Source organism: Pundamilia nyererei, unplaced genomic scaffold, assembly GCF_000239375.1.
Source record: "Pundamilia nyererei isolate P.nyererei 1_Seehausen unplaced genomic scaffold, PunNye1.0 scaffold00074, whole genome shotgun sequence".
NCBI classification, from domain to species: Eukaryota; Metazoa; Chordata; class Actinopteri; order Cichliformes; family Cichlidae; genus Pundamilia; species Pundamilia nyererei.
In genome coordinates this window covers 622,242-645,921 of record NW_005187475.1, presented here as the reverse complement: position 1 = coordinate 645,921, position 23,680 = coordinate 622,242, and the positions used below count along the sequence as shown (strand labels likewise).

The following is a 23,680-nucleotide window of genomic DNA, read 5'->3' as shown; positions in this document are numbered from 1 at the left end:
TTTGTGTTTTCTTTTGTTTTTATGTAATGATAGTTTTACAGAATATGATTTTACTCTGTCCAGAGGTTGAATGTATATGGGTATATTCACTGCAGATACTTTTAAAAGAATATACAAAGAATTTAAGCTCTTTTCTCAATATTTTATGTTGATCAAGCATTTTATGTGGATGTGGACAGGACTAAAAATTAATACATCAGCTGGACAGCTCAGACTAAGCAGTTTGGAGAAAGATTTAGAGAGGCAAGGCACAGCTTGGACTAGACAGGAGAAGAAAAAGCTGTTTTCTCAACATAACTGACCAAATGTAAAATTAGCTCTACCAACCCTCTACCCCTATTTAAGTACTTAAATGCACTACTACTGTGCAGCTGCCCTATGAATAGCTTTTATTCTGATTTGTTTCATTGCACTTTGAGACAGAAGAGAACATTATACTATTGCCTACGATGTCAGAATTGGTTTATGAAGACAGACTGCATACTCATACTGTTGCGAGTTGCGACTAACCTCAAACCACAGATTCAGCCCATCACAATGTCATACGATTACCAGTTATTGCATAAAGCTGTGGATCATGTGAAAAGACTGACGTCTTCATTTCATGCGACATTGCTGTCTGAAATAGTAGAAGTTGAGAGCTATATACGTGACACTAGACCACAAGGGAGTCTGATGGGGTGTAAATTCCTCATACAAGCTAAACTGGATTGGGAAGACAGGATTCCACCCTTTACAAAGGCATGGCATGCAGGTCAACTGGTCAAGAAGTGGAGTACATACATAATTTAAAAATTAAAAAAACAAATTTAGAAAAATGTAAAAAAAAATAATTCGCGTTGTCTAACCTTATAAGTTATAACAAAACATCTCCTTTTGATAAACAAATTATCCTAGAAAATTGCCTATACTTTTATATTGAATCTCATAACGGAAAACCGTGATTTCTGGCTTGACGCTCGCGGAACCGGTTTGTTTCCCAACACCGCGGAGGGTGTTGGGAAATGTGGTTTAATAGCTCCCTCCGTTTTGCGGGCTTCTTGTTCGCGTCCCGCAGATTCGCGCGTGAGGGGGGCGTGCCCGTTTAGGTCGAACTGCGGCAGCTTCCGCCCTGTGGCGTCACACATGTAGCACAACATGGCCCCTGCCAGCCGGGCTGTTGTTGTGGTAGCTCTCTCACTCTTGTACCTGTGCCGGGCGATTTTCTCCACCGAGTTCTTCTCCACTCTCACTTTATTCAACAACGACCTCCACAAACAGGGATGCAGCTCGCTGTCTGAATGGGAGGACTACGCTGCTGACTGCGGTAAAGTCTGCCTTTTCGCTGTTACTTTGCCACGTCCTCTCTGATACAACTGTCACTTGGACCCGGCTAGCCCAACCGTTTAAAGGCTAACGTTAATACGCCAATAACAGTAAGCGGTGACAGCTCGAAGGGATCATTAAGAGTAGCCTTTCCTGCCTCAAAAATAGTCTTTTTTTCCGCCAAATATGAAAGAAAACAGAGTTCAAACACAGGAAGTGGAGTTCAAGTGTAAATAACTGTAAAGAAACTTAAAAGTGCTTATCGAAAAGCTCACTTCAGTCAGCAAACTGTATGTTTTACCTTAAACAAAGAGAAGTAAACCATACTCCAGCCAAAGAACGCGCAATTTAATGTCGTCTTCTGCAGCAGTAAAATAAATATTTAAAGAGGAAAACTGAAAAGTTTTTTATAATTACAATGTCCTTTCGCTGCATTCGGCATGTCAGTAACTCACCCACTTCTATAGTTAGACTGACCAAAGCTTGTTGCAGTAACTATAACTGAGCTAAAAACCTATACAACGTGTGAAAAAGACATTTTAGTTCATTGAAATATTAATTAAAATTAGAATTCTGAACAAAAAGACAACCAACTGTAAATGTGTTACTTTCACTTGCTTAAAAACAAAATAAAAAGGAACTGACGTAAATTTACTTAGATTTGTCATTAAAGTGTTTTGTGTTCAATCGACTCTTAGTTGTTTTTTGTTTTTTTTCCCTACAGTCTTTAGTTTACCAATACAAGCCTTTCATCTCATTGCCTGTTTAGATAGTTAAATGTAAGGAAAAGCAATGCGTCACCTGACTGGTTTGTTTTGCATGATGGCACGTCTGACTTTAGAAGAAGCTAAGATAAAATCTGTCTGTCTGTATGTAGATGAAATGCTTGTTTACTTTAACGCAGCCTTTAAATTTGGCAGGTTTCCTGTAAATGTTGCTGCAGGCTCGCAGTAGCCACCTCATCTCTCTCTAGCAGCAACACCTGCAATATGCAGGGGCGAGTCCTAAACATGAGCCCAGCATGTACTCCACTAAGCTTCAGTTACTCATTATTTTTATATATAGGATAATAAAAAATTATATCTACTGATAACATGTGAAAATTGATAATAGAAAAATGTAGCACGTTACATTACATGTTAACTCAATGTGCTTAACATGGAATATAAGGCCCATTAAAAATATACAAGGGACCACTAAGAGCCTGATCTGCTGGCTGCTGGGGGAAAATGTTATGTTTGATACCAGTTAAGAGTCGCAACAGCTGAATACAGGCGTGTAGAGATGGGGATTTTCTTGCCTACAAATCAAACCAAAGAAGCTCTGCTATATTGCTGAAGGAAATTTAGCGGAACTGTAGCAAAAATATTGTTTAGTGCCTTTAAAAAATGTGTCTTGTTTTCTCAAGCATAAAAATATTGTTTTTCTTCATCTAGTGTCCATATTTAACTGAAAATTAAGGTAATGGAGACTGATATGCTGAACAATGCTTACATGCGTTTTCATACATCCAAGAAAAAGCCTATACACAGACCATTAAAAAACAACTTTAAATGCTAAACTCTTTACCTGCATAGTTTGTGTGTGTGTTTCTTAAGTTAGATTCACTAAAATGTCAGAATGCCTTTTTGTATTTGTAGCGTGTACCAAACAAACATACTCTTTGCCCACGTTTAGTTTGTTGGAATTATTACGGACACCTCTTGTTTTCCCTGTGTCACTGCATTTAGGACAGAAATAATGAGAGATAATATAGTTGTACAAGTTGAAATAAACAGATTCTTAATGATTTGTGAAATATGAACCACGACATTGTTTCTTAACTTTTCACAGTGTTTTGCTTACTTCTGATTCAATCAGAAGATTCAGTTCTTCTCACCGAAGGGCTCAATGTGGTGGTTGCTGTTACTGTGAAAATTACACCTAAAATGTACAAAACAAAGTAAAATAACACAGCGGCTTTACACCCCTAAGTTTATAAGGAACCATGCTGCATGCTCTTTTTATATGATGGACAAAAATGGTTGTGGTTAGTATTCATTTTGTACATTTGCAGCACTTAAAGACTGTCACATGCACATCATTGATCATCGTCTCATGATTTAAAGCTTTTGCTTTTTGGTCTGAGGGGCTCCGAAAATGTCCTGGAGAGCACTTTGTAACAGGCTTCATGAGTTTGGATTTCAGTGTGTGTCAGGTCAAGCCTGCTTAACTTCTCAGATACTTTTCTTTCTTTGAAACTTTACAATGTTTAATACAATTTAAAAGACATACAGTAGTAGCGTAATGGTCTGAAATACCCTGCCATTATGAACCGTTTTGTTTCCAGTGATAAATACTTTGAATCTTTGTCTTTTCAGAGTCTTCAATTTTACAGTTGGAAGACCCAGACTGTGAGGAGGGAAGCAACCCGCCCTGCGAGTCTGTGTTCTCACTTAATGCAGAGAAGATCTTGGTGAGATTTCAAACACTAGTCTAGATCTAGAGCAGCCATGGCCTGTAACGGTTTCCTTTAGAGTTAAAAAAAATAGTATATTTTATATATAGTCTCGTATATATATAGTCAAGGTTAAACCACAAAACCACAAAACACAGGTGTGTGTAAGCAGTTTATAAACCTTTTGAAATCTGTGTTCTAATGTTTTTTTTATGTTTTTTCCAAAGCAAGATATTCTGGTTATGTTTTAGTTTTACACACATTTTCTCTTCAGCGAGAAATAAAAAAATCATAAGTTTCAGTGGTGATCAGATACTTAAGCTCACAGTGATGGGTGTGGTTGCTTTTGGTGCTTACACATGTAACCACACCCTAAGGTGCTGTTGGAGTGTGATACTGACACCCTATAATTCACCTCTATTTCACTGCTCCAGTGTGTGAAAATAAATCTACACTGCAGGGCTTCAACTTACCATTTAAAAAGGCCCAAATTTAATGACCTGGTGAATTTTGCAATAGAATGACATTCACTGATTGTAGTGATCATATTGGATCTATGTACTCCCCCCCCCCCCAAAAAAAAACAAAAAACAAAAAACAAAAAAAAACAAACAAAATGCAGTTCCTATGCATGAAAAAAAACACACACAGAAGAGTACGGCACAGCTCATGGTTGGTGCTCTTCACCACAAGCTGCAAGATAGATAGCTTTTTGGGGTTGGTGAAAGTGGTTAGTGAGTTGATAGACGTAACGTCTGTGCTAAAGACGTTGTGACACACACACACAAAATTGCAGGTTGGCATGCTAGGTGCAGAAGCAACTGAAGACAAAACCTGATCTAAGGGATCTGTGATGAAGGCTGCAAGATGTTTAGGATCAAGATTTCTTTTTTAGGGCGTGGGGTGGGAGTAGTGCAGTCCCACAGTTTTATGTTAGGTGAGATTTGATAAGGATCCCCAATAAAAGGAATGGGGCAAGTGCATGCCTTGTCAGTTGCCTTGTAAAATGCTGCCGCAGCAATGTTTCCATGCTGTCCAATTTGGATACAGTAATTCCACTGCAGTGCTGCCGTTTGGGTTAATATAGCAAGTACAAGATGGAAAAAAAGAAGCATTGTTGTTAATTCATTAGTTTATTTTGCACATCGAGTCTGTGGTTGAAATTCCTGTATGTGCTAAATTTCCAGTTACAGGTCTACTTTGAAATCTTTATGCCTGCATTTGGAATTTGAAATAAAAAGTTGCTGAGTTGTTCTCTGTTCAGCAGTAGATAATTCTTCAGAGTAACCCTGAGATATTCAGCAGGGCTCTTAAAATCGCTCGTAAAAATATCCTTGAAAAAGCTGTTAACAGTTATATTGAAAATGTCATTTTACGCAAGTTGTCAACACGTTCTAAAGCTCTCCAATGAACTGAAAACACAGGTGTCGACAGCATTTAAGTGTTGTCTTTTGTTTTTTCTCCACTCAATCGAGTTGCCTTCACACAGGAAGGAAATGATTATTTTGTGCCTCTCTTGACATTTCTAATTTGTCCTTCTTGTCTTTTTTTTCCTTCTTGTCGCCATCTCTTACAGAATCAGGCCAAATTGTTTATAGAACAGAAAAAAATACCTTTTCCTGTAGATAACCAAAACACAAATGAAGAGCTTGGTAAGTCAGCATGTTGTTCAAATGCTGTGCAGCTAAAATGCAGCTTTTCATTGTCACTTTTTCTGTCATTGCAGCTATAGGTTATGTTCTCATAGGCAATGGACTTTATGATGAAGCCATTAAACACTTTTCACTCTTACTGCAGGTATGTGTGTGCATACATGTTACCCAATACGGCTCTGCAAAAATTACCTTTCAGTTAACCTTTAAGAGATGTAGAAATTCTTTTGATGCCAAACAAAACACCTTTCTTTGCGTATTCTGAACATTTGTTCTGTTTGATACAGGGTGACCCAGAGCTGGTCAGTGCCATCTACGGGAGAGGGATAGCTTATGGGAAGAAAAGTCTGCAGGTAAGTGGCAGCTGTAGAATTCAGCACCAGTGTAAGACTTTATCACCCACAAATATGAGTCAAACATGTTACTGGTTTTAAGCAAGCCTGTTGTCTATAAATTAAGCGATTGAATGGATCTTCTACATATTGAACCTTTTTATATGATGTTTTTGTTGTCTGGATTTCTACCTGCCCAAGAACAAATGATGCAAATTAGCATGTGGCTAACTGGTTGAAGTGTGTCTTTCCTGCAACAACCCAAAAAACTACAAAGCAAATGTTTCTTTCCCAGGATTTTATTTTCCTTTTATACCATCTCACATTTTTATGTATTATTTTGTTGCACTTTAAAGGTGCTGTAATAATACAATTTACTTATTTATTTACTAGCCATTAAAATGCATTTAAAGTGGGCCACTGGTTATAAGCAACCTTACTGGCGACCTGATATCCAAGTGGTGAAAGCAGAGAGCACGTTAAACTCACAGGTAAATCTCTCTTTGTGTGCATGTGCACTGTCGCTTTCCACTAAAAGAAACAATGCCACAAAATGAGCTTAAAAAGCAACTTTTCTTGTATTGTGGGATACAAGTCTCAGTAGCAGAGGTTTCAGATGTAACCGCTCTTGTTATTTCCACAAAGAGATGGGGAGTCTGTGAACGCATCTGAGGAATACTGCTTTCAGAAAGAGGGAGGACTGTTTTACACTCGATGTCAGATCTTCCTTTTATCCTCAAAAAATTCCCAGAGTCCCTTAGGCAATAGTCACACAGGCCTAGAGACCTGTTGGCAACTATCTGGACAGGAGAACTTACATGAGGAAGACATAATTTCCCTAGAGGTTGCCAGGAAATATGTAAATGATTATGCATGAAAGATATTGAATTAAAATATAAGCAAATAATGTTTTACACCTAGTTTGCTAGGATGTCCGTCATAACTCCCAGCCTCTGAAATGTTTAAAGAGCTCCAGCAACAAAGTAAAACCCAAAGCCTGTAACCAGAGCAGATTCTTTTTAAATTCTTTCACTATAATTTTTGGGAAACAACTGTCTGCAATGACTAAATAGGTGAATCAAAACAAAACTGCATTTCGTTGCCCTGTACCTGTGCATGTGCAATGACAATAAAGTTGAATTCTATTCTATTCTAAAACAAACACTACTAATATTCTGCTTTCAGTGTTATGCAAAATGGTTTTTAATGCAAGCTAATCTGTGATTGAAGCATAATTTAATGTTGCAAGAAGGGAAATAAACCAATAATATAGTGTTTTCATTACTGAAGCAGTTATCCATCTGCATATCATCTTAGTCATAATATATTTATGAACTGTCGTAAGAGATCATCAACGGCTGTGGCTTAGGAGGTAGAATGAGTCCTCTACTAATAGGAAGGTCAGTAGCTCTCTGCATATGTAGAATAAGTCCTGTGTGAATGTAGACTTTATAAATGCAATCCACTTATGATATTTACTTGGGAGAGAATGTTGCTGGTATTTTATCAATGTGTCAGAAACACTATTCACTACTGTGCTGTGAAGGACTTGAGCTTAAACTTCAAGCCCGATGACTCATACTTCAGACTGTGCACACACACTTTGTTTAATGGACAGCCTTTATTTGCATTTGTCAGATGTTGAAATATATTTATTCATATTCTCGTTTTATGTTCTGCCAAATTGTTCTCAAAATCAAATTTAAAACAATTCTGACCTCCGCTGAGTTCGGGCTGCACAGAGAGTTGCTGTGTGGATGTGTTTTGTTGGACGCCTTTGGGGAGGTTTGTGGGTTTTGTTTTGGTTTATTTGTCCTCAAATAAAAAGAATCCTGTATTTTGTTGACAACAGCAGTTTCAGGTAAATGCAGAGTGATTCAGTGTGACATTCAGTGAATGCCAATTCAATGTGCCAGGATGCTGCGGTTATGGTAGTGTGCCCTCCAGAATAGGGGGGAGAAGAAAACTGCTTAGAGTAGTTTTTGTGTTTGGTGTTGTTTGTGGCTTTGTTCCAAGTTTTGTGCGCAATATGTTAAAGTTTATGTCAACAAAATGTAAGTGCCTCTCTCCTCTTGTGTGTCCATGCCAGGATATAAAGAATGCCGATTTGGCATTGTACGAGCTCAACAGGGTCATCACCCTCGAGCCCAGCTGGCCAGAGGTCTACGAGCAGAGAGCAGAGGTGAGAGGTGACTCTGTGGCAAATGTGATCTATTATTAGTGTTCCTCAGCACTGATATATTTTATGGCTTTCAAGTACTGCAACAAGCTAAGACAACAACTGTTGGTAGCAGTATAATTAAACTGATTACATGTAGTTGCCTTCCTCCTGTTTTGTAGCTAATTTTTCTGCTTCTAATTGTCAAGTTTCGGATTAATTTTGAGCTTTAATGTCTAATCAAGACTAATCTAATCAAGCAGTCAGAAGTTGTACTAAAGAGAATTCGTGTTCCATGAACTTTTTAGGTTCAGTTTTCAAGTGGAGTTGGTGACTTTTAAAATGCATCGAGCTGTGTTGTTTTGGTTTTTTAGACTAGAAAATACATCACAGCCAAATGAAAAAGATCTGCAGTCAGTGAGTCATCAGCCAGACATAAAATGTGAATGAGCTACAAATGTGCTCCAAGCAATCAGTCACCTCTCTCCAAGTCTGATGAGCTCCTCCTGCTTTGATTTTCTCCCAAATGATTTATCTTGACTGTTGAAGTTGGATCAGTTTGGAAAGCACAGAGTTTTTTTTAATCATAAAACATCATTTGCATTATTCACAAATAACTCCCCCAAACAGGTTTTGTCGATTTCATCTGCTTTCACACACACTGCATCCTGGAACTTTTCTAGGCATTACCCAGCAAGATATACTTGATAATGCAAATTAGCCTGGCAGCTTCCTACTGCAAAGTCTCTGTGATATCCGATTATTTTGATGTAAGACTAGAGGATGTTGAATTCGCAGCTAGCGAGCTGCTTTGCCTCCTGGACATTTTACTCAGCCTGCACCTAAACCACACTGAGTTTTTTTCAGAAGTGAGAACGTGCCAGGCACAGACTACATCCTGTTGTGCACAACATATGAGAAATGGTGTCTTTATACGAGTCTGATTCTCTTAACATGTTCAGAAACGGCTTGAAACACATCCTCAATAAATGTTAGCAACTTTTCATATAATCATGGTTACTGATGAAGGTGATCTCTTTATATTTGGACAACACATATAGAAGTAGTAGCAGCTGCCTTTTACTACAAATAATCGACAATGCATTGTCATTTTGAAAGAGGCAAAATATAAATTTTAAAGTGAATTCAAATAAGTTTTAAGCTACAGTATAGCAAATAATATTAGGCAACAGCAATATTCAAAAACAGTTGGGCACATAAACAGTCACCAGACATGGTTAGAGTTCTGGCAACTCTCACAAGATTAAAGAAAAGAATTCCCCCACTGCAGGTTTCACTCTGCTGTTTTATTTACCATTTCCTCTTTGGGACTTTTATACCATTTGAATTTAAACACAACACAGTGAAAAATGTAAATAAAACCAGAATTAAATGCTTTGCAAATCTCAAAACCCATAAACCATATTTTTATTAACAGTAGAGCATAGAAAACCTATCAAATGTTTAAACTGAGAATAATATTAGTTTGCTTTGTGTTTGATGGCAGCAATATCCCATGTCTCTAAAAAAGCTGGGAAAATGTCATGTTTATTGTTGTGTAGCATTCCTCCTCCTTTTAACAAGAGGCTGTAATCCTCTGGGAACTGAAGAAGTCCCGAGTCCAGATGTGTCAAATGTTTTCAGTTGGTGAAAGGTGTGGGCTGCATGCCAGTTCAGGACCTGGACTCTTTTTACTATGAAGCCATGCTGTTGTATTAGCTGTACTGTGCAGTTTAAGATTACCTTGCAGAAATATGCAAAGCCTGTCCTGAAAATGATGTCATCTTTTGAGCACTGCAGTGACTGAATCATGCCTGTTTTTCATGAAATAAAAACAACAAACTTATCTTTATTCCCCCCAAATGTTCTTTCGATGCGGTGTAAAAGCAAAGAAAATAATTCAGTTCATCAGTATTTTGCAACAATAAAATTAAAAAGATGAAATGTGCAATTCGGTGCTTGTGTGTTTAGATCCTGTCTCCTCTGGGTCGCATCAGTGAGGCTCTGAGTGACCTGACAAAAGCCATCCAGCTACAGCCCTCAGCTCGTCTCTACAGGCACAGGGGAACGCTGCTCTTCATTTCAGAGGTTTGACAGTCAGATGCAGCATGAACGTACATATATGCCTGTATGTTTCCATGTGACAACTCTGTGCTTTGCTCTCTGTTCAGGACTATGTGGCCGCTATGGAGGACTTCCAGCAGTCTTTAGAGCTTAAGAAGAATCAGCCTATTGCCATGCTGTATAAAGGCCTGACCTTTTTCCACAGAGGCATGCTCAAGGTGAGCTGTTCACAGTCTCATATTCCCAGTATGGCCTTGTCCATATCAAAGATAAATAAACAATGTGATATCACTCACTGGTTAATGAATCACTGTTTGGAAGACTCGTGGCCTCCACCATCACATTTTATTGTAACCAGATATGACCACAGATAATGACATAGTGCACTGATTAGCTGTTTCTTTCTTTTTTAGCAAAGTGTATCTCTAATTCTTGTGATAAGGAGTATGGATTCCACTGTATGTTATAGCATTATCAGACTTGACAGTCTGGAGTTTTGCTCTTGTTTTTTTCTACAATCAGATATATCAGAATTTCACTAACAGAGTTTTTGTTGCACAAACATCCTGTTAGTGCATGATTACACCTCATTTGTGTATGCTGTCTATATTTATCTTTTCACTTTTAATTACCAAAATATTATTTGAGTCAACAACATCAAAGAGGATTTAATTTAATGCAAACTAACAGGGTCGTTCTCAGCTCGCTGCTGGAAACACAGTCACAGAAATGTATTCAAATGTCAGCTGACTGTTTTTTTTGTTTGGTTTTTTGGGGGGGTTGTTTAAATATTATATTTGCGACTTACAGTGTCAGGAGATGAAGGGAAGGAGATGAATAGCTTAATACAAGCTCAAGCTTATTGGGTTTCATGCATATTGTGTTCTAAGCTTGTCTGCAGATTTAACTTATTTACATATATGCAGCTGTGAAGCAGATGGAACCACATGCTTTGGTAAAGTTATTCAATTTGCTTTAACAAAAGTCAACTTTGTTAAAGTTGACTTTTTTTTTTCATTTTCTTCCTGGCCTTTCTGACGGATGAGATTGTTGCTGTGTTATACCAGAGTTTTCTGCTAGCTGTTTGTTGTGCTTGGTGATGTTTAGCACGTTCATGCTGAAAGTGTCTCTTAATGCTGGGGTAGCTGCTTTCGTCTTTGATAAAATCCGCTGTGCACCACAAGGGAAGTAAAAATGGTAGATGAATGATAAGATGTTGCTTAACTTCTAATTACTATGTTAATTTAAAGTCTGCCCAAGCCAAGTGCATTTTTATTTCCCACACACTGACTAATGTGTGCAGAGCAGCACTTGAATCTACATGACATGTAGATGCTAAACAAAAAGGATTTCCTGGGGGAATCCCAGCTGCAGCTCCTGCAGGCAGCTGACAGTTAACTGCAAACAACAACATTAGCGCTTTTAATGATAGTTGCGAATGTGATTGTTGAACTAATTGCTTACTCTAAATGAGAGAGTTGTGCCCATTGGTGGAATCTGCTTTTTATTTGCATGCTATGCACTAAGGTTGGGCGATATGTACATTTTTTCTAACTGACATTCATCGGTCCCATATATGACGATAGGCGATATATCTGCACAGGTGACTTTTTGATGGGCAGAGCAATGTAATCATGCACGGACTGTTTTGCACGTTTAGAACACAGAAGAAGTCCAAACTTGGAGGAACTAGTTGTCCAAAAAAATTTAAAGTCAGCAATTTCGGATTTCTTTGACTTTAAACTGGATTAAAGAGCCAAACCTGAGGATGTAACCGCAACCACCGCTTGTGCAGATATAAATTTAAATAAAATGTTTTGTTTTCTATTTCTGAACATAGGCTGCTGCCTTTCGTTCTGTTATGAGTTTGAGTAAATAAATCGCTCCATTTGGGGGCAGTCTGAGGAGGGTGCATTTGCTCCCAGCTGGAAGAGGATGACGTTAAAACAGCCCTATTTTTTTTTTTTTCTCCCCCCATTGACTGCTTCTTTTAGCTTCAACTGACATTATTAGCAAACCTACTCATGGGCAAATAAATAAATAAAACGACCAGTGAAAGGCTCAACCTATCGTCGATGGTTGATAAATTCGTCCAACTGTCCAACCTTACTATGCAAAGAGTGGCTGGACCAGGCTGAAATATCTGAACCGTTCTTAGTTGGCTTTCTATGGCACTTGGTGTGAATAGTCACAGATGGTGTCTGATGATCCCCTGTCTCAGTCTCTCTGTTGCATCACTATGATACTGATTTCTTAAATATCTCAGTTACTGTCACCTTTGTTTGTAAAGCTAGGACTGTAATTATAGTAAACAGTTTAACTGTTAAACTAAGTGTTAAACAGTTACTGCTACACTCCAGCATTTAGCCATGTCCACACTGGGGTTACATAAGACAAAATCCGAATGTGTTAAAGTTCTGAACCACCTGCTGACTCAGAATTTCTGGTCTGCGTGTTCCTTAATGCATTTCCTCTCAACTGTGTTGCCAATGTATGTGTAAGGTTGCTTTTTTCTTTATCAGGAAGCCATTGAGACCTTTAAAGAAGCACTGAAACTGAAGTCTGACTTTATAGATGCCTATAAGAGCCTCGGACAGGCCTACAGGTACAAGCACTCTGCAGCATGCTTTCTTACTCCATGCATAAATGCAGGATGTCACTTTGACATAGAGTATTTAGCCAAATATCAACAGTTGCTTTTCCTCTTCCTTCTCCCAGAGAGCTTGGTGACTTTGAATCAGCCATGGAGAGCTTCCAGAAAGCCCTCATGCTGAATCAGAACCACATCCAGTCTCTCCAGCTCCGTGGCATGATGCTGTACCACCATGGCTCTCTGCAGGAGGCCATAGGCAACTTCAAGGTAGAATTATCCACAACGAAGTAAAACAGGCTGTCCTTACACCCCTCTCTGCAATTTTAGGAATTTTTAATTTACACAGGGTTTGCTAGCAGCACAAGGAAAGAAGTGGTAATGGATTCATATGCAATGTAATTCTCTTGTTTTCCTCAGAGGTGTCTTCAGTTGGAGCCTTACAACGAGGTGTGTCAGTACATGAAGGGGCTGAGTCACGTGGCCATGGGGCAGTTTTACGAAGGCATCAAAGCTCAGACTAAAGTCATGTTGAACGACCCTCTGCTGGGGCAAAAAGCCAGCTCTGAATACCTCAAAGTTAAATACCTCAGAGGTGGGTGGGCCTTTATATATGCACACACACACATGCATACACATTATGACTGATCGCAGATAAAGAGAAGAATACTGATTCAAGATCAGTCTTATTTTACAGGGTAAATAAAAAGTCTGCTCTCCAAGTCAGAGCTCTGCCTACAGGATAAACTGGCAGATGAACAAACCTCAGAAACCAATGACTGGGGTGATTTATGGCAGCTACAACTGTCAGCTTATAAGACTGCCGCTAACATGCTTAGGATACCACGTGACACCTGGAGACTTCCTATAGAGTCCATTCAAGACATGTTTTCAAAGAACCTAGAGCACAAGAGTTGTTCAGGCATAGGTGTGCAGTCTATTACAGAGTCTATACTGAATGCATTATTACTAATTGTTTTAACAAAAAAGGAAACGGACAGTTATATTTTAGATTCTCCAAAACGTCACATTGCTTGTTTTTTCGTGTATTTTTCATATTTTCAAATGTTCAGAGTTTCTTTGAGCATTGGAGGCTTTCATTAAAACAATTGTTAAAGTACAAAGTTGAGGAAACAAGGGGGGAGTGACATGCAGCACAGCTGAGGTCAAGGCCACCAGATGTGACATACAGAGGAGTATTTCCAGTGTATTACTTTTGCATTAAAGAATAGCATTTTCTTCTGATTTAATTTTCAGGAGAACTATTGCAATTTTAAAAAACCCAGGAATGTTAGAATTTGATGGGCTTTTTAAAAAAACAAACAAAACAAAAACAGGAAATTAAGGCTTCTGAATGTCCTCCTGGTTCATCAGAAGAAAGCATTCATTCATTCAGTCTCATTTGTGCTTGTGCCCTTTTTGTATTATTTGGCCATGATAGACTCTTCTGTATACCTTAACCATGCTTTTTCTTTATTTTTAGCTTCAGTATCCTTTGACCTAAACCACCACCTCATAATGCACCACCTCTGGTCTTTTTACTTCTCACATAAAGGTCCTGTTTACTTGATTTCTTCCAGAGTACTCTCGTTACCTGCACTCCCACCTGGATATCCCAGTAGCAGAGTACAACGTGGACCAGGACTTACCGGGAAACTTTAAGAACCACTGGGCCAAGAACCTGCCTTTTTTAATAGAGGACTATGAAGAACAGCCTGGCCTGCAGCCACATATCAAGTGGGTTTGGGGGACTGTTAACTCTGACCATAACGATCAACTGTAATGATGCTGCGATGATGAAGTGATTAATCTAGCTATTCTTTATATAAATGTCAAGCTTTCTCTGAGGTCAAAGCAGAAATTATTGTGACAGATTACATTTATTTTCACATTTCAATCTGAATTTAATTTAGGATGCCCTACGCTTCACCTTAAGTCTGTCATCATAAGAAAATCTAGGAAAATCAGGACCATCATAACTGTGGTTTCCTGAGCTTCAGTTTGTAGCAGTTTTCATGAGCTAAAACACGAGGCAGCGTTTTGTGGTTGAAAACCAACACCTGCCATGTTTTCCATATGACACGGAAGCTCCTGTGTTCATCAAGTAGATGTTTTTATGCATGCATGTCAGCAGGCTCGAACTACTTCATCTGTTTTGTGATATTGTAGAAGGTTGACAGCCAGTGTCTAGGAAAAAAAAAAGTGCGTTTCATGAAAGCCTTATTCTCCACGTCTTTCTGGTTGGCAGAGACGTGCTGCCACAGAACTTCGACAGCTACAGCAATGAAGTTCAGAAGCTGATCTGCACGGCCGACCATCTGGGGGCACTCATGCAGTACGACACTCCTGGTTTTCTACCCAACAGAAGAATACACAGAGGTACCACAGAGACAATGCCACAGTTTGAAAAGATCACCAAGTGTTAACAAGAGCCTAAAAATAAAGAGCTGTCTGTGCTTCTTCAGCCATGGGATTAGCAACCTTAGAGGTAATGCAGGCCATGCATCGGACATGGAGCAACTCCAAAGTGCGAGTCAACGGCAAAACCAGGCAAATGCAGTGGAGAGACATGTTTGACATAGCAGTCAAATGGAGGAGGTGAGAAACACACAAAATAAAAAGGACTTTGTACCAAATTTATATGAGATCACTCAGATCAAATTTATGGAGGCACCATTATGTTTGACATCTGTATTTCCATTGGAAAAGAGTGGCATAATGCAGAGACTGTAGGGAATTAATTTTGGCATTACTCTTTTAAGTGCATGTTTAGCTTGGACAGACATTAATGAGTAAAACACCTAGAAAAATCTTTCTTTCTCATTCCACAAGAAATTGGGTGTTGTGAAGAGGAACTCTGGGATCCTAATTATCTCCAGGAAATGACTCTAAAACTGAAAACTGAAGGAATAGGAAGGATACAGATGCTGACATATGATGTTTCAACTGTCCTGCATTGCAAAATGAAGTCTAGACTGAAGCTGACACATGGCTTAAGTTTTTACCGTGTGAGCACTAGAAAGAACTCAGCAGTCAGGTCGTTTTTTACATTTCACTGTGGTTTACTTATCCTGGTAACTAGCCTGTTCTCACCAATTCTGGCCAAATTCAACAAGTCACTTTCCCACTAGAGTGTTTGATGTGTGGTTAATTAGATTGCAGTGTTGAAACACTAAACGGGCCTTTCCTGTACTCGTAGGATCGCCGATCCAGACCAGCCAGTTTTGTGGTTAGACCAGATGCCTGCCAGGAGTCTCAGTCGAGGCTTCAACAATCACATCAACCTCATCAGGTAACAACTTGGCCTCGAAGACGGCGTCAAACACTCTCATGGGTTACAGGATTGAATTTCCATATGGCCTCACCTTGTAGTGCAGAAACATTTATTTCAATTTCTTGGAATATGACGTATCTCTATCATTCTGTTCCCTGTGAGAGCCTCATTCTGAGAAGCTCCTTGAAAAGTAGTATATTGAGGTCTGTTTTTTCCCTCTTTATTTGTCCAGGGGGCAAATTATCAACATCAGATACCTTGCCTACTTTGACAACATACTTGACTTCATCAAAGACAGAATACTGGTCTACCACGGGTAAAACCTGAATCACAACTCCAATGACTTTGCAGAATTCCTTGAAGCATCATCTATGGCTTAATTATTCTTGCAGTGTTCTTGCTGTTTCTGTAACCAACATGTTCTTATTGTCTGTCTCAGGGCATACAACCCCAGAGGCCTCCTGGAAGTCCGCCAAGCTCTAGAAAATGTGAATAAAGTAGAAGATTTGCTTCCTATAATGAAGGTAAGAAGGATATGAGAGAATCTAGTTCAGGTTGCACTCAAGGATTCAAGTGGATATTAGTTTTAGTCTACTAGTAACACTAGTGATGTTCATTACTTCCCAGTTTTGTGTGTGAACTTATATCTATAGCTTAGATCTGGAGCCTAGATCTATATGCTGTTGATCCAAAAAATCACATCAAACTTGACTGACAGAAACTGAATTAGAAAAAAACATAAAAGTTTAAACGCATGTATTACATTTTTCCATATTAAATTTAATCAATATTTGGTTGTCATGTAGTTTAAAATATATTTTGATATTGATGAATGTTTGCCCATAAGAGACCTTTTAAAGCAGCACAACATCCTGTTTTGTTTTTGTTTGTTTTTTTGTTTGGTGTGTTTCTTCCTGAAGCAGTTCAACAGTAAAACCAGAGATGGCTTCACAGTCAACTCGAAGGTGCCGAGCCTGAAGGACCCTGGGAAAGAGTACGATGGCTTCACCATTACCATCACTGGAGACAGGTGCAGTCTGCCGTTCTCTGTGTTCAATATTCTAAAAGAACACTTTCTTCAACACTAACATTTCATATAAAAATTAAATATAAATATTTGAACAGGGGAATAATAATCACAAGGATCTCCTAGAAGGTATATTTCATGAACAGTAAAGTATTTACATACGTAGGTATGTGTACCACACAAATGTCAATCAAAAGGTGCTAAGAATATGTTTCTTGTGCACAGATAAGGAGCAGTAACTGTCAGAATTTCACATGTTTTACAATCAGCATTGGGAGCGCTGGATTTTTGAACTGAATTAGAATTATTCAGGTCATTATAATAATAATTATTATTATTATTGTTATTAGCCATACCTGCACAGTTGTCTCTTTCCACTGGTACTATTCATCTTTTGTAGCTCCCCGTGACTTTGTCCTTTCACTTTGACTGAAATCAACTTTAAAAAATGTCAGAAACAATGGGAATTTTGTATCTCTGAAAAAAGTGACTACTTAAAAAAGGAGGGCAGTTGAAATTTAATGTTTTCATTTAATATGTGCAGACTCATTACTGCAAAAACCAGTAACACCTGTTTTTTAACATGTGCTCCACAGTTTTTAGGTAGATGCTTTACACTTCTACACACATAACCAGATATTTCCAAGTTTTACCCTCTGAAGTGTTTAATTTTCTTTTATTTCAGGGTGGGAAACATGTTATTCTCTGTAGAAACGCAGACAACTGAAGAGCGGACGCAGCAGTACCAGTCAGAAATAGAGTCCATCTACAAAGACCTCACAGCCAAAGGAAAGGCATTGATGTTATCAAGCGAACTCGGGGTAAGATTCCTGCTGGTAATAGAAAGCAGATGGTGGTGCAATGTGAAATATCCATTTCTGGACAGCTTTAAGTAGATGACATCTTAAGTTAACAAAGGATGTTCCTTTCTCTAAAGCAATACCTGCAAATAAAATGTTGTTTTTGTGTTCCAGCTTTGGTTCTAGTTTTTTTCTTGCGGTTTCATATCTCTGATATTGTCTCTAGTGTCTGGGGTTTGGACATTTGGCAAAAAGATTTTTTTAATATATTTTCTGAAGAATAAATAGAAAATATTTACAAGTTGAATTCTGTTCAAGCAGTATCTAGCAAAAAGGTTTTGTATCGAGCTAGAAACAGTCACAGCTGCAGGAGAACAGATGGAGCTGTCAATATAAACATAAAAACACATTAAGTCGTATTTATTATTTATTAGAGTAGCAAGGCTGTTTACAATCTCTTTACATAAGAGATAAAAGTCACTTTAGAAAAGACAAGGCAGTGTTCAAAAGCAAAACAAAACATAAGCCTCATGTCTGTTTTTTCCTCAGCGTCTTCCTCTCCCCTCTTATTCCCACTCCGGCCCTCTCTACTGGAATCACATATTTTACTTGTCTAGACAAGCAAACTATGAGTAGAACTGATTAATTCTCTGTCACTGTTGGATTTAGCTGAGTTTATTTGCTGCCATTCATTTCTGTTGATGGTTTTCTGTCAAACTGCCGGAATAAACAGAACAAACCATTCAAGCAGTTTGTCTTGATTAAAAAATCTGTGCCGGCAGCCTACCGTGACTTGTCTGCTAATTTATACAGACAGCACAACAGTGGTCCTGACTAAACAACTAACAAACAAGAACTAAACAGGATGTTCTCACTCCTCTGTAACAGAGACCTGGAACAATGTGAACATCCCTCCTGGCTTTCGCTCTTTGTTCTGTTTTATTATGTCTGCAGCCTTCTCTGCTTTCACCCCGTTAAGATAAACCGTAACTGAAGACAGCACACAGTGCAGCAGAGGTCACGACTACATTAAGCCTTTGTTCACAACTGAACAGCTGATTCTGTGATGATCTTTGTTCTTTCAGGATGCAGATGCAGTGTGTAACCTGATCCTCTCCTTGGTTTATTACTTCTGCAACCTCATGCCTCTTTCCAGAGGATCCAGGTAATTTCAAAGTCAAAACAGCCCACAGGTGCAATATGAAGCATTTCTACATTTGAATGATAAATGGGAGAGAGAGTTTCTTTGTAGCTGTCATCTTAGTTTGGATAAAACTCCCAGAAACAATGGCCTAGTAAGACTGAAAGATAAATGCAGGATAATAATATTAGTGTTATTTTAGTCTGTGGTCTTGAAACTTGAAACTCTTGAAACATGTCAGAGGAAGTATTCAGCTAATGAAGCATCACTTTCTCCTCAGTGTGGTGGCTTACTCAGTGGTGATGGGGGCACTGATGGCCAGTGGGAAAGAGGTCATTGGTAGGATCCCGAAAGGAAAGGTAAATTAATGTGAATCTTACTTCAGTAGAAGAATATATAGCAAGTTTTTATTGACTTAACACTAATCTCTATGACATTTGTTATATATGGAAGTAATGCATAGGACCAAATGCAATTTTTTTAGCAGATAATTAAACATTTTAAATGTAATTTTTTTTAAAAATGGGTAACAAAAATTTGAAAGCTGTCCATTGTCATTTACACTGGTGCTTACTCTACCATATGTTATGTAAGATTACATTGCTTATACGGTCTAGAATGTGTTTCTAGGTCTCAAGTCGTGTTTAAATGAGCACTATGTACATGTAGGTGCTGATTTACCTGGTGCAGAAGGACTGCAGACTTCATCATTTCCTCTTGCAGGAGTGGTGCAACATTCAGAGATTACATTTTTTTGGTGATTTGTGGTCACTTCATCTTCTGTACAATTTTGGACCATCATCACTTCAGCCAAAGTCCAGATGGTTTCAGTGGTCCAGAGTGGCAGCAGAGCAAAGGTTCAGTCTTCAAAATAACATATAATCAGACTGGAAAACTTTTTCCTCATAAGAAGGAAAAACCATTAGCTCTGCACCAACCTCCCTTGCTGACATATTTGATAACAGTCCAGGATAATCGGTTTAAATCCGTTTAGTTCTTTTTGCCTGATTAGTGATGACATCAGTGTCTGCTGCCTTCACCTGCTTCTCATATGTTAACTAATAAACATGTTTAATTAAACTTCAGGTCATAGTTTTCTTCAACTTTGCAGTGCTTTTTTGGTACTTACTTTAATAATTAGAGATTACAAGTGCTGGGATGTATCCGCTGAATTGAAAGTGGGCCTGGGGTCAGTCCTTGTCTAAAATCAGATGTGGTCTTTCGTCTATGATACATCCTGGTATCGCTGATCTCTGTCTCCTGCCGTTTACTGCATGTAAGAGAGGATTGTTCGCGTTCCTTGTTCGTGTGAAAGCAGGTGTCTCACAGATGGTATGAACAGTTGGCAGCCCTGCTGTGTTTTTCTTCATATTGTTGCTTCTTAAGGAATTTTCCAAAACCCTTCATGATTTAGTCTGACCACATTGGAAAGAAAGCGGGCTTCTCATTTTTGCTACACAGCGTTTAACTTCTATAAAGTTATCTGTCAATTTTTAGAAAAGCGTTCTTTTTTTTTTTTGTAAATCTGCACTGCAAAGAAAGAGCAGGAACTGGCTTGTTTAACTTCAAGTGTGTCTTGGAAAGCATGGTGCTCAGGTTTATTTACACGTGTCTTTATTTATGGAAATGTGGCCTTCGCTTCAACTACTGTACCTATCCTTTAAGCTGGTTGCGGTTGTGTAGGAGTTTGGGGGGGTTGTTTGTTTGTTTTTGCTTGATTTAAATATATATATATATATATCTTTTCAGCTGGTAGATTTTGAAGCCATGACCACACCCAGTCCAGATAGCTTCAGTAAAACAGCAAAGAGCTGGATGAATCTCAAGAGGTACAAAGAGTAATAATTTCTCTGGTGTGTTATTTGTCTGCTTCAGAGGCACATTATCTGACATTTTCTCTTCCTCTCTAGTTTACCAAGTTGGTACCAGAGTCTTCCATCTGTAGCAGAGTCCTTCCCGACAACCAGAACAATGATTGAGGTCCTCAACACAGACTCATCTTCACATTGTCCAAAAAAGTCTTAACACGACTTGTGCACTGCAGAGAGGTCTGTTTAGGAAAGTCTTAATAATAAAGCTCCTGCACTGGGTAGAGCCTAAGGGACCGTCATCTTCTACATCCCAGTCAACACTGGACTGAGATCGGCAAAACCATCTCGGCACAATTAATTAGGAATTAATTATTTAAAATGTAATAAGGGTTTTGGCAAAGTAGTAGTGTGAGCTCTTTTTGAACCTTGAAGGAAGTGAAAGGCTTTTAATGCAAATTCATGGGATTGCTTTACTCTTTAAAGAGGTGACCTCTGTTTTAATTTACCAAAAGTTGATCTTACTGTTTTATCCAAATCTTTGTTGCCTGTTGTTTCTCCTTAAATCCATGTAAAAAATCAGCTTCTACTTAAGAAACATGGTTTGAAGGGTTTTCAGAAATCTTAGGTTGACGTGCTAAGTCACCTCTGTGCCACCTGTTTTAAGTTCTTCAACCTCTGTTGTCAGGCAATTCAACATTTTTCTTTTCTACTTCTTATAGCACAACCTTAACTCACAGAACTCTAAGGATAAATTTAGGTGCTTTTGTTATTACTGGCCGATGTTAATTCCTTAGATCCACACTCTGTGTTTGTGGAAACCATACTGGATGGTGAAAGCAGGATGTTTCAGTTTGTTTGGGATGCAGAAGAGATTCTGTCCACCTTTTGCTCTTTCTCTGCTTTATAGGCCTCGTGCCTCAGACACCCAAAGCACAACCAACGCCATCTGTCCATCGGTCGGTATGAACAAGCTTTGTTTGCAGAGTCATGCCGAAATCTCTTACTTTAGGTTACCAAGAATGTGAAATGGCACTTTCTGGTTTTATTTAACATTAAAGATTGTAATTGGCACTTTAAACATTTTCTGTTAAACCACTGCTGTGCACGCACACAGAATCCAACCTTTCAGCAGAGAATGAGTCTGGGGGGTTTTAAAAATATGGAACAAAATTTTCAGGGTTATTGTTTGTCAGCACTTGAGCAAATATGATTTATTTTATTATTTTCTTTTTGTTAATGATGAATAACAGCAGTCAGAGATTTTAGAGAGCTTTCAGAGCCATTTGGTGCTTTTTGCGTAAAATATCAAACATTCACCAAATCTGCAGGTGTCTTGTCGTTATCAGTTTTGAATCTACAAAAATTACAAAAAGTCAAAAAGTTTCTTGACTTTTTCTCTGGTCTTTTATAAGTTCAATCATTTTGGGGGATTTTTTCATTACAAATGCATTAGACCATCTGTCATTAAAAACAAAAAAACTCTTAGAAATCTCCCCAGAACTTGTTTAAAACAAAAAATTAAATACACAAAGTTTAACCTGGCCCTATCAAGCATAACATTCAACCACTATAATATAATGTTATAATCAAAAAATAATTGCTTTACTATTTTATTGCTTGTTTTTGTAAACCTACATTTACAAATTGATGGATAATGATAATTATTTATATTATTTTGCATTAAAAGTATTGAGCATTAAGTATTAAGCTCTTGATTAGAGAGCTTTTGCATTCTGGTGATCGAATAAATATGTTAAGCACATGTAGCTCTAAATGGCTAACATAAAACAATTTCACCGTAAATAAAACCACAAAGAAATCAGACTGGCTTAATGAGAAGACACTTCTTTATAGTTTCAATCATTAGCTCTTAAACACTACATTTAAATTTTATGTTTAAAGTTTATGAATGTAATCGGACTTACCTGACCAGAACTTCAGATGATCGTCCTCTAACATCTGTGACTGTTGTGCCTTTAAAGATTCATTATGGATGGAGAAAAGCACACCGCATTTATTTCCTTCCTGTCTTCCCTCGAACTTGCATCAGCTGCCTCTCTTACATCGGATATTAGCTCATAGATTCAGTTTGCTTCCTCATCACACCTGAGAGCAATATCTTTGGGAGATAAGGGACATGTCTTAAAGATTAAAATATTGTCTTTGATTATTTTAACCCCCCTTTTTATTACATATGTAACAAGTTCTTGTTTGAGTTTTTCATATCTGGAGAAAATCTGGTCTGAATTGGAATGTACTTCAGTTTAAATAATAAGACTGATGGTGTGGTCTTTTTTTGTTTGTTGGTTTGTTTGTTTCAGAAAATCTGGGTGAATCCTGCAGGATTTTTTTTCACTTAGGTAAAATGTAAACATGCAGTAACCTATGGAAATAAAATTTAAGCACAGTGATGAACAAAATGAGAAGGTGTGACTCACCTGGACTAATCTATCATATTCTGTGGCCTTTGATGCTTAAAGACACACCATTAATAGTCATATCAATACTGCAGTAGTTCTGTTTTTTGAGTGTCCACAACAAAGCAGTCTCTCCAGTGTTTAATTGGTTTTCGCACTTCACCAAAACGTCAGGTCCTTTGGGGTTTTTTCTTATCGATGGTTATGCTAACTGGTTGTTGTTTTCTTTTCTGTGCTGGGTGTCCCAGTCATTTATTTCTGCAATGGGCTTTAGAGTGAGGAGTGCACAACTTATCTAATGTCTTCAGACTTGAAGGAGGGACTTTTTTATGAAATGAATGTTCAGCAGTTAATAAAAGTGTTTGACAGTTTTAACAGTTTGTGGTGATTTTTGTTTTCCTCACAAGTTCACAAACAATAATTTAGTCAAGAAGAAAGAAAAATGCATTCATGTTTTGGTGTGGCAGATCGTCAGTTCTGTCCTTACAACGTATATATATTTAAATTACATGTACCAAATGAAAGTGAAGTCAGTAAAGAAGTGTGCGTCTTCCTTTGGCTGATCGCTCTAGTGGTCACCACAGCAGATCTGGTTTTCCTCTTTACCTCCTGCCTGGCAGCTCCATCTTCAAAATCCTTTGTCCAGTAGATTCACCATCCCTCCTCTGCACG

At 38.2% G+C, this 23,680-nt stretch overlaps 1 protein-coding gene across 4 annotated transcripts; it reads left to right on the top strand.

The window, feature by feature from the left end:
- The first annotated feature begins 957 nt into the window (after positions 1-957).
- ttc13 (tetratricopeptide repeat domain 13) lies at positions 958-23,383 on the top strand. 4 transcript variants are annotated; one of them, XM_013911909.1, is made up of 23 exons: positions 958-1,306; positions 3,666-3,760; positions 5,319-5,394; positions 5,469-5,539; positions 5,682-5,747; positions 7,816-7,908; positions 9,856-9,972; positions 10,056-10,166; positions 12,471-12,553; positions 12,667-12,808; positions 12,959-13,133; positions 14,119-14,275; positions 14,787-14,917; positions 15,004-15,136; positions 15,738-15,830; positions 16,045-16,128; positions 16,252-16,336; positions 16,736-16,842; positions 17,525-17,660; positions 18,725-18,804; positions 19,061-19,139; positions 20,530-20,609; positions 20,691-23,383. In XM_013911909.1, exons 1-23 carry the CDS (start codon positions 1,138-1,140, stop codon positions 20,803-20,805), a joined length of 2,478 nt encoding a protein of 825 aa, XP_013767363.1. In that variant the 5' UTR covers positions 958-1,137; the 3' UTR covers positions 20,806-23,383. The 4 variants fall into 4 exon arrangements, with proteins under 4 accessions (XP_013767363.1, XP_005737276.1, XP_005737275.1 ...); XM_005737219.1 differs by having other exon boundaries at positions 16,733-16,842; XM_005737218.1 differs by lacking the exons at positions 20,530-20,609; positions 20,691-23,383 and adding an exon at positions 19,450-20,511.
- Positions 23,384-23,680: the final 297 nt, after the last annotated feature.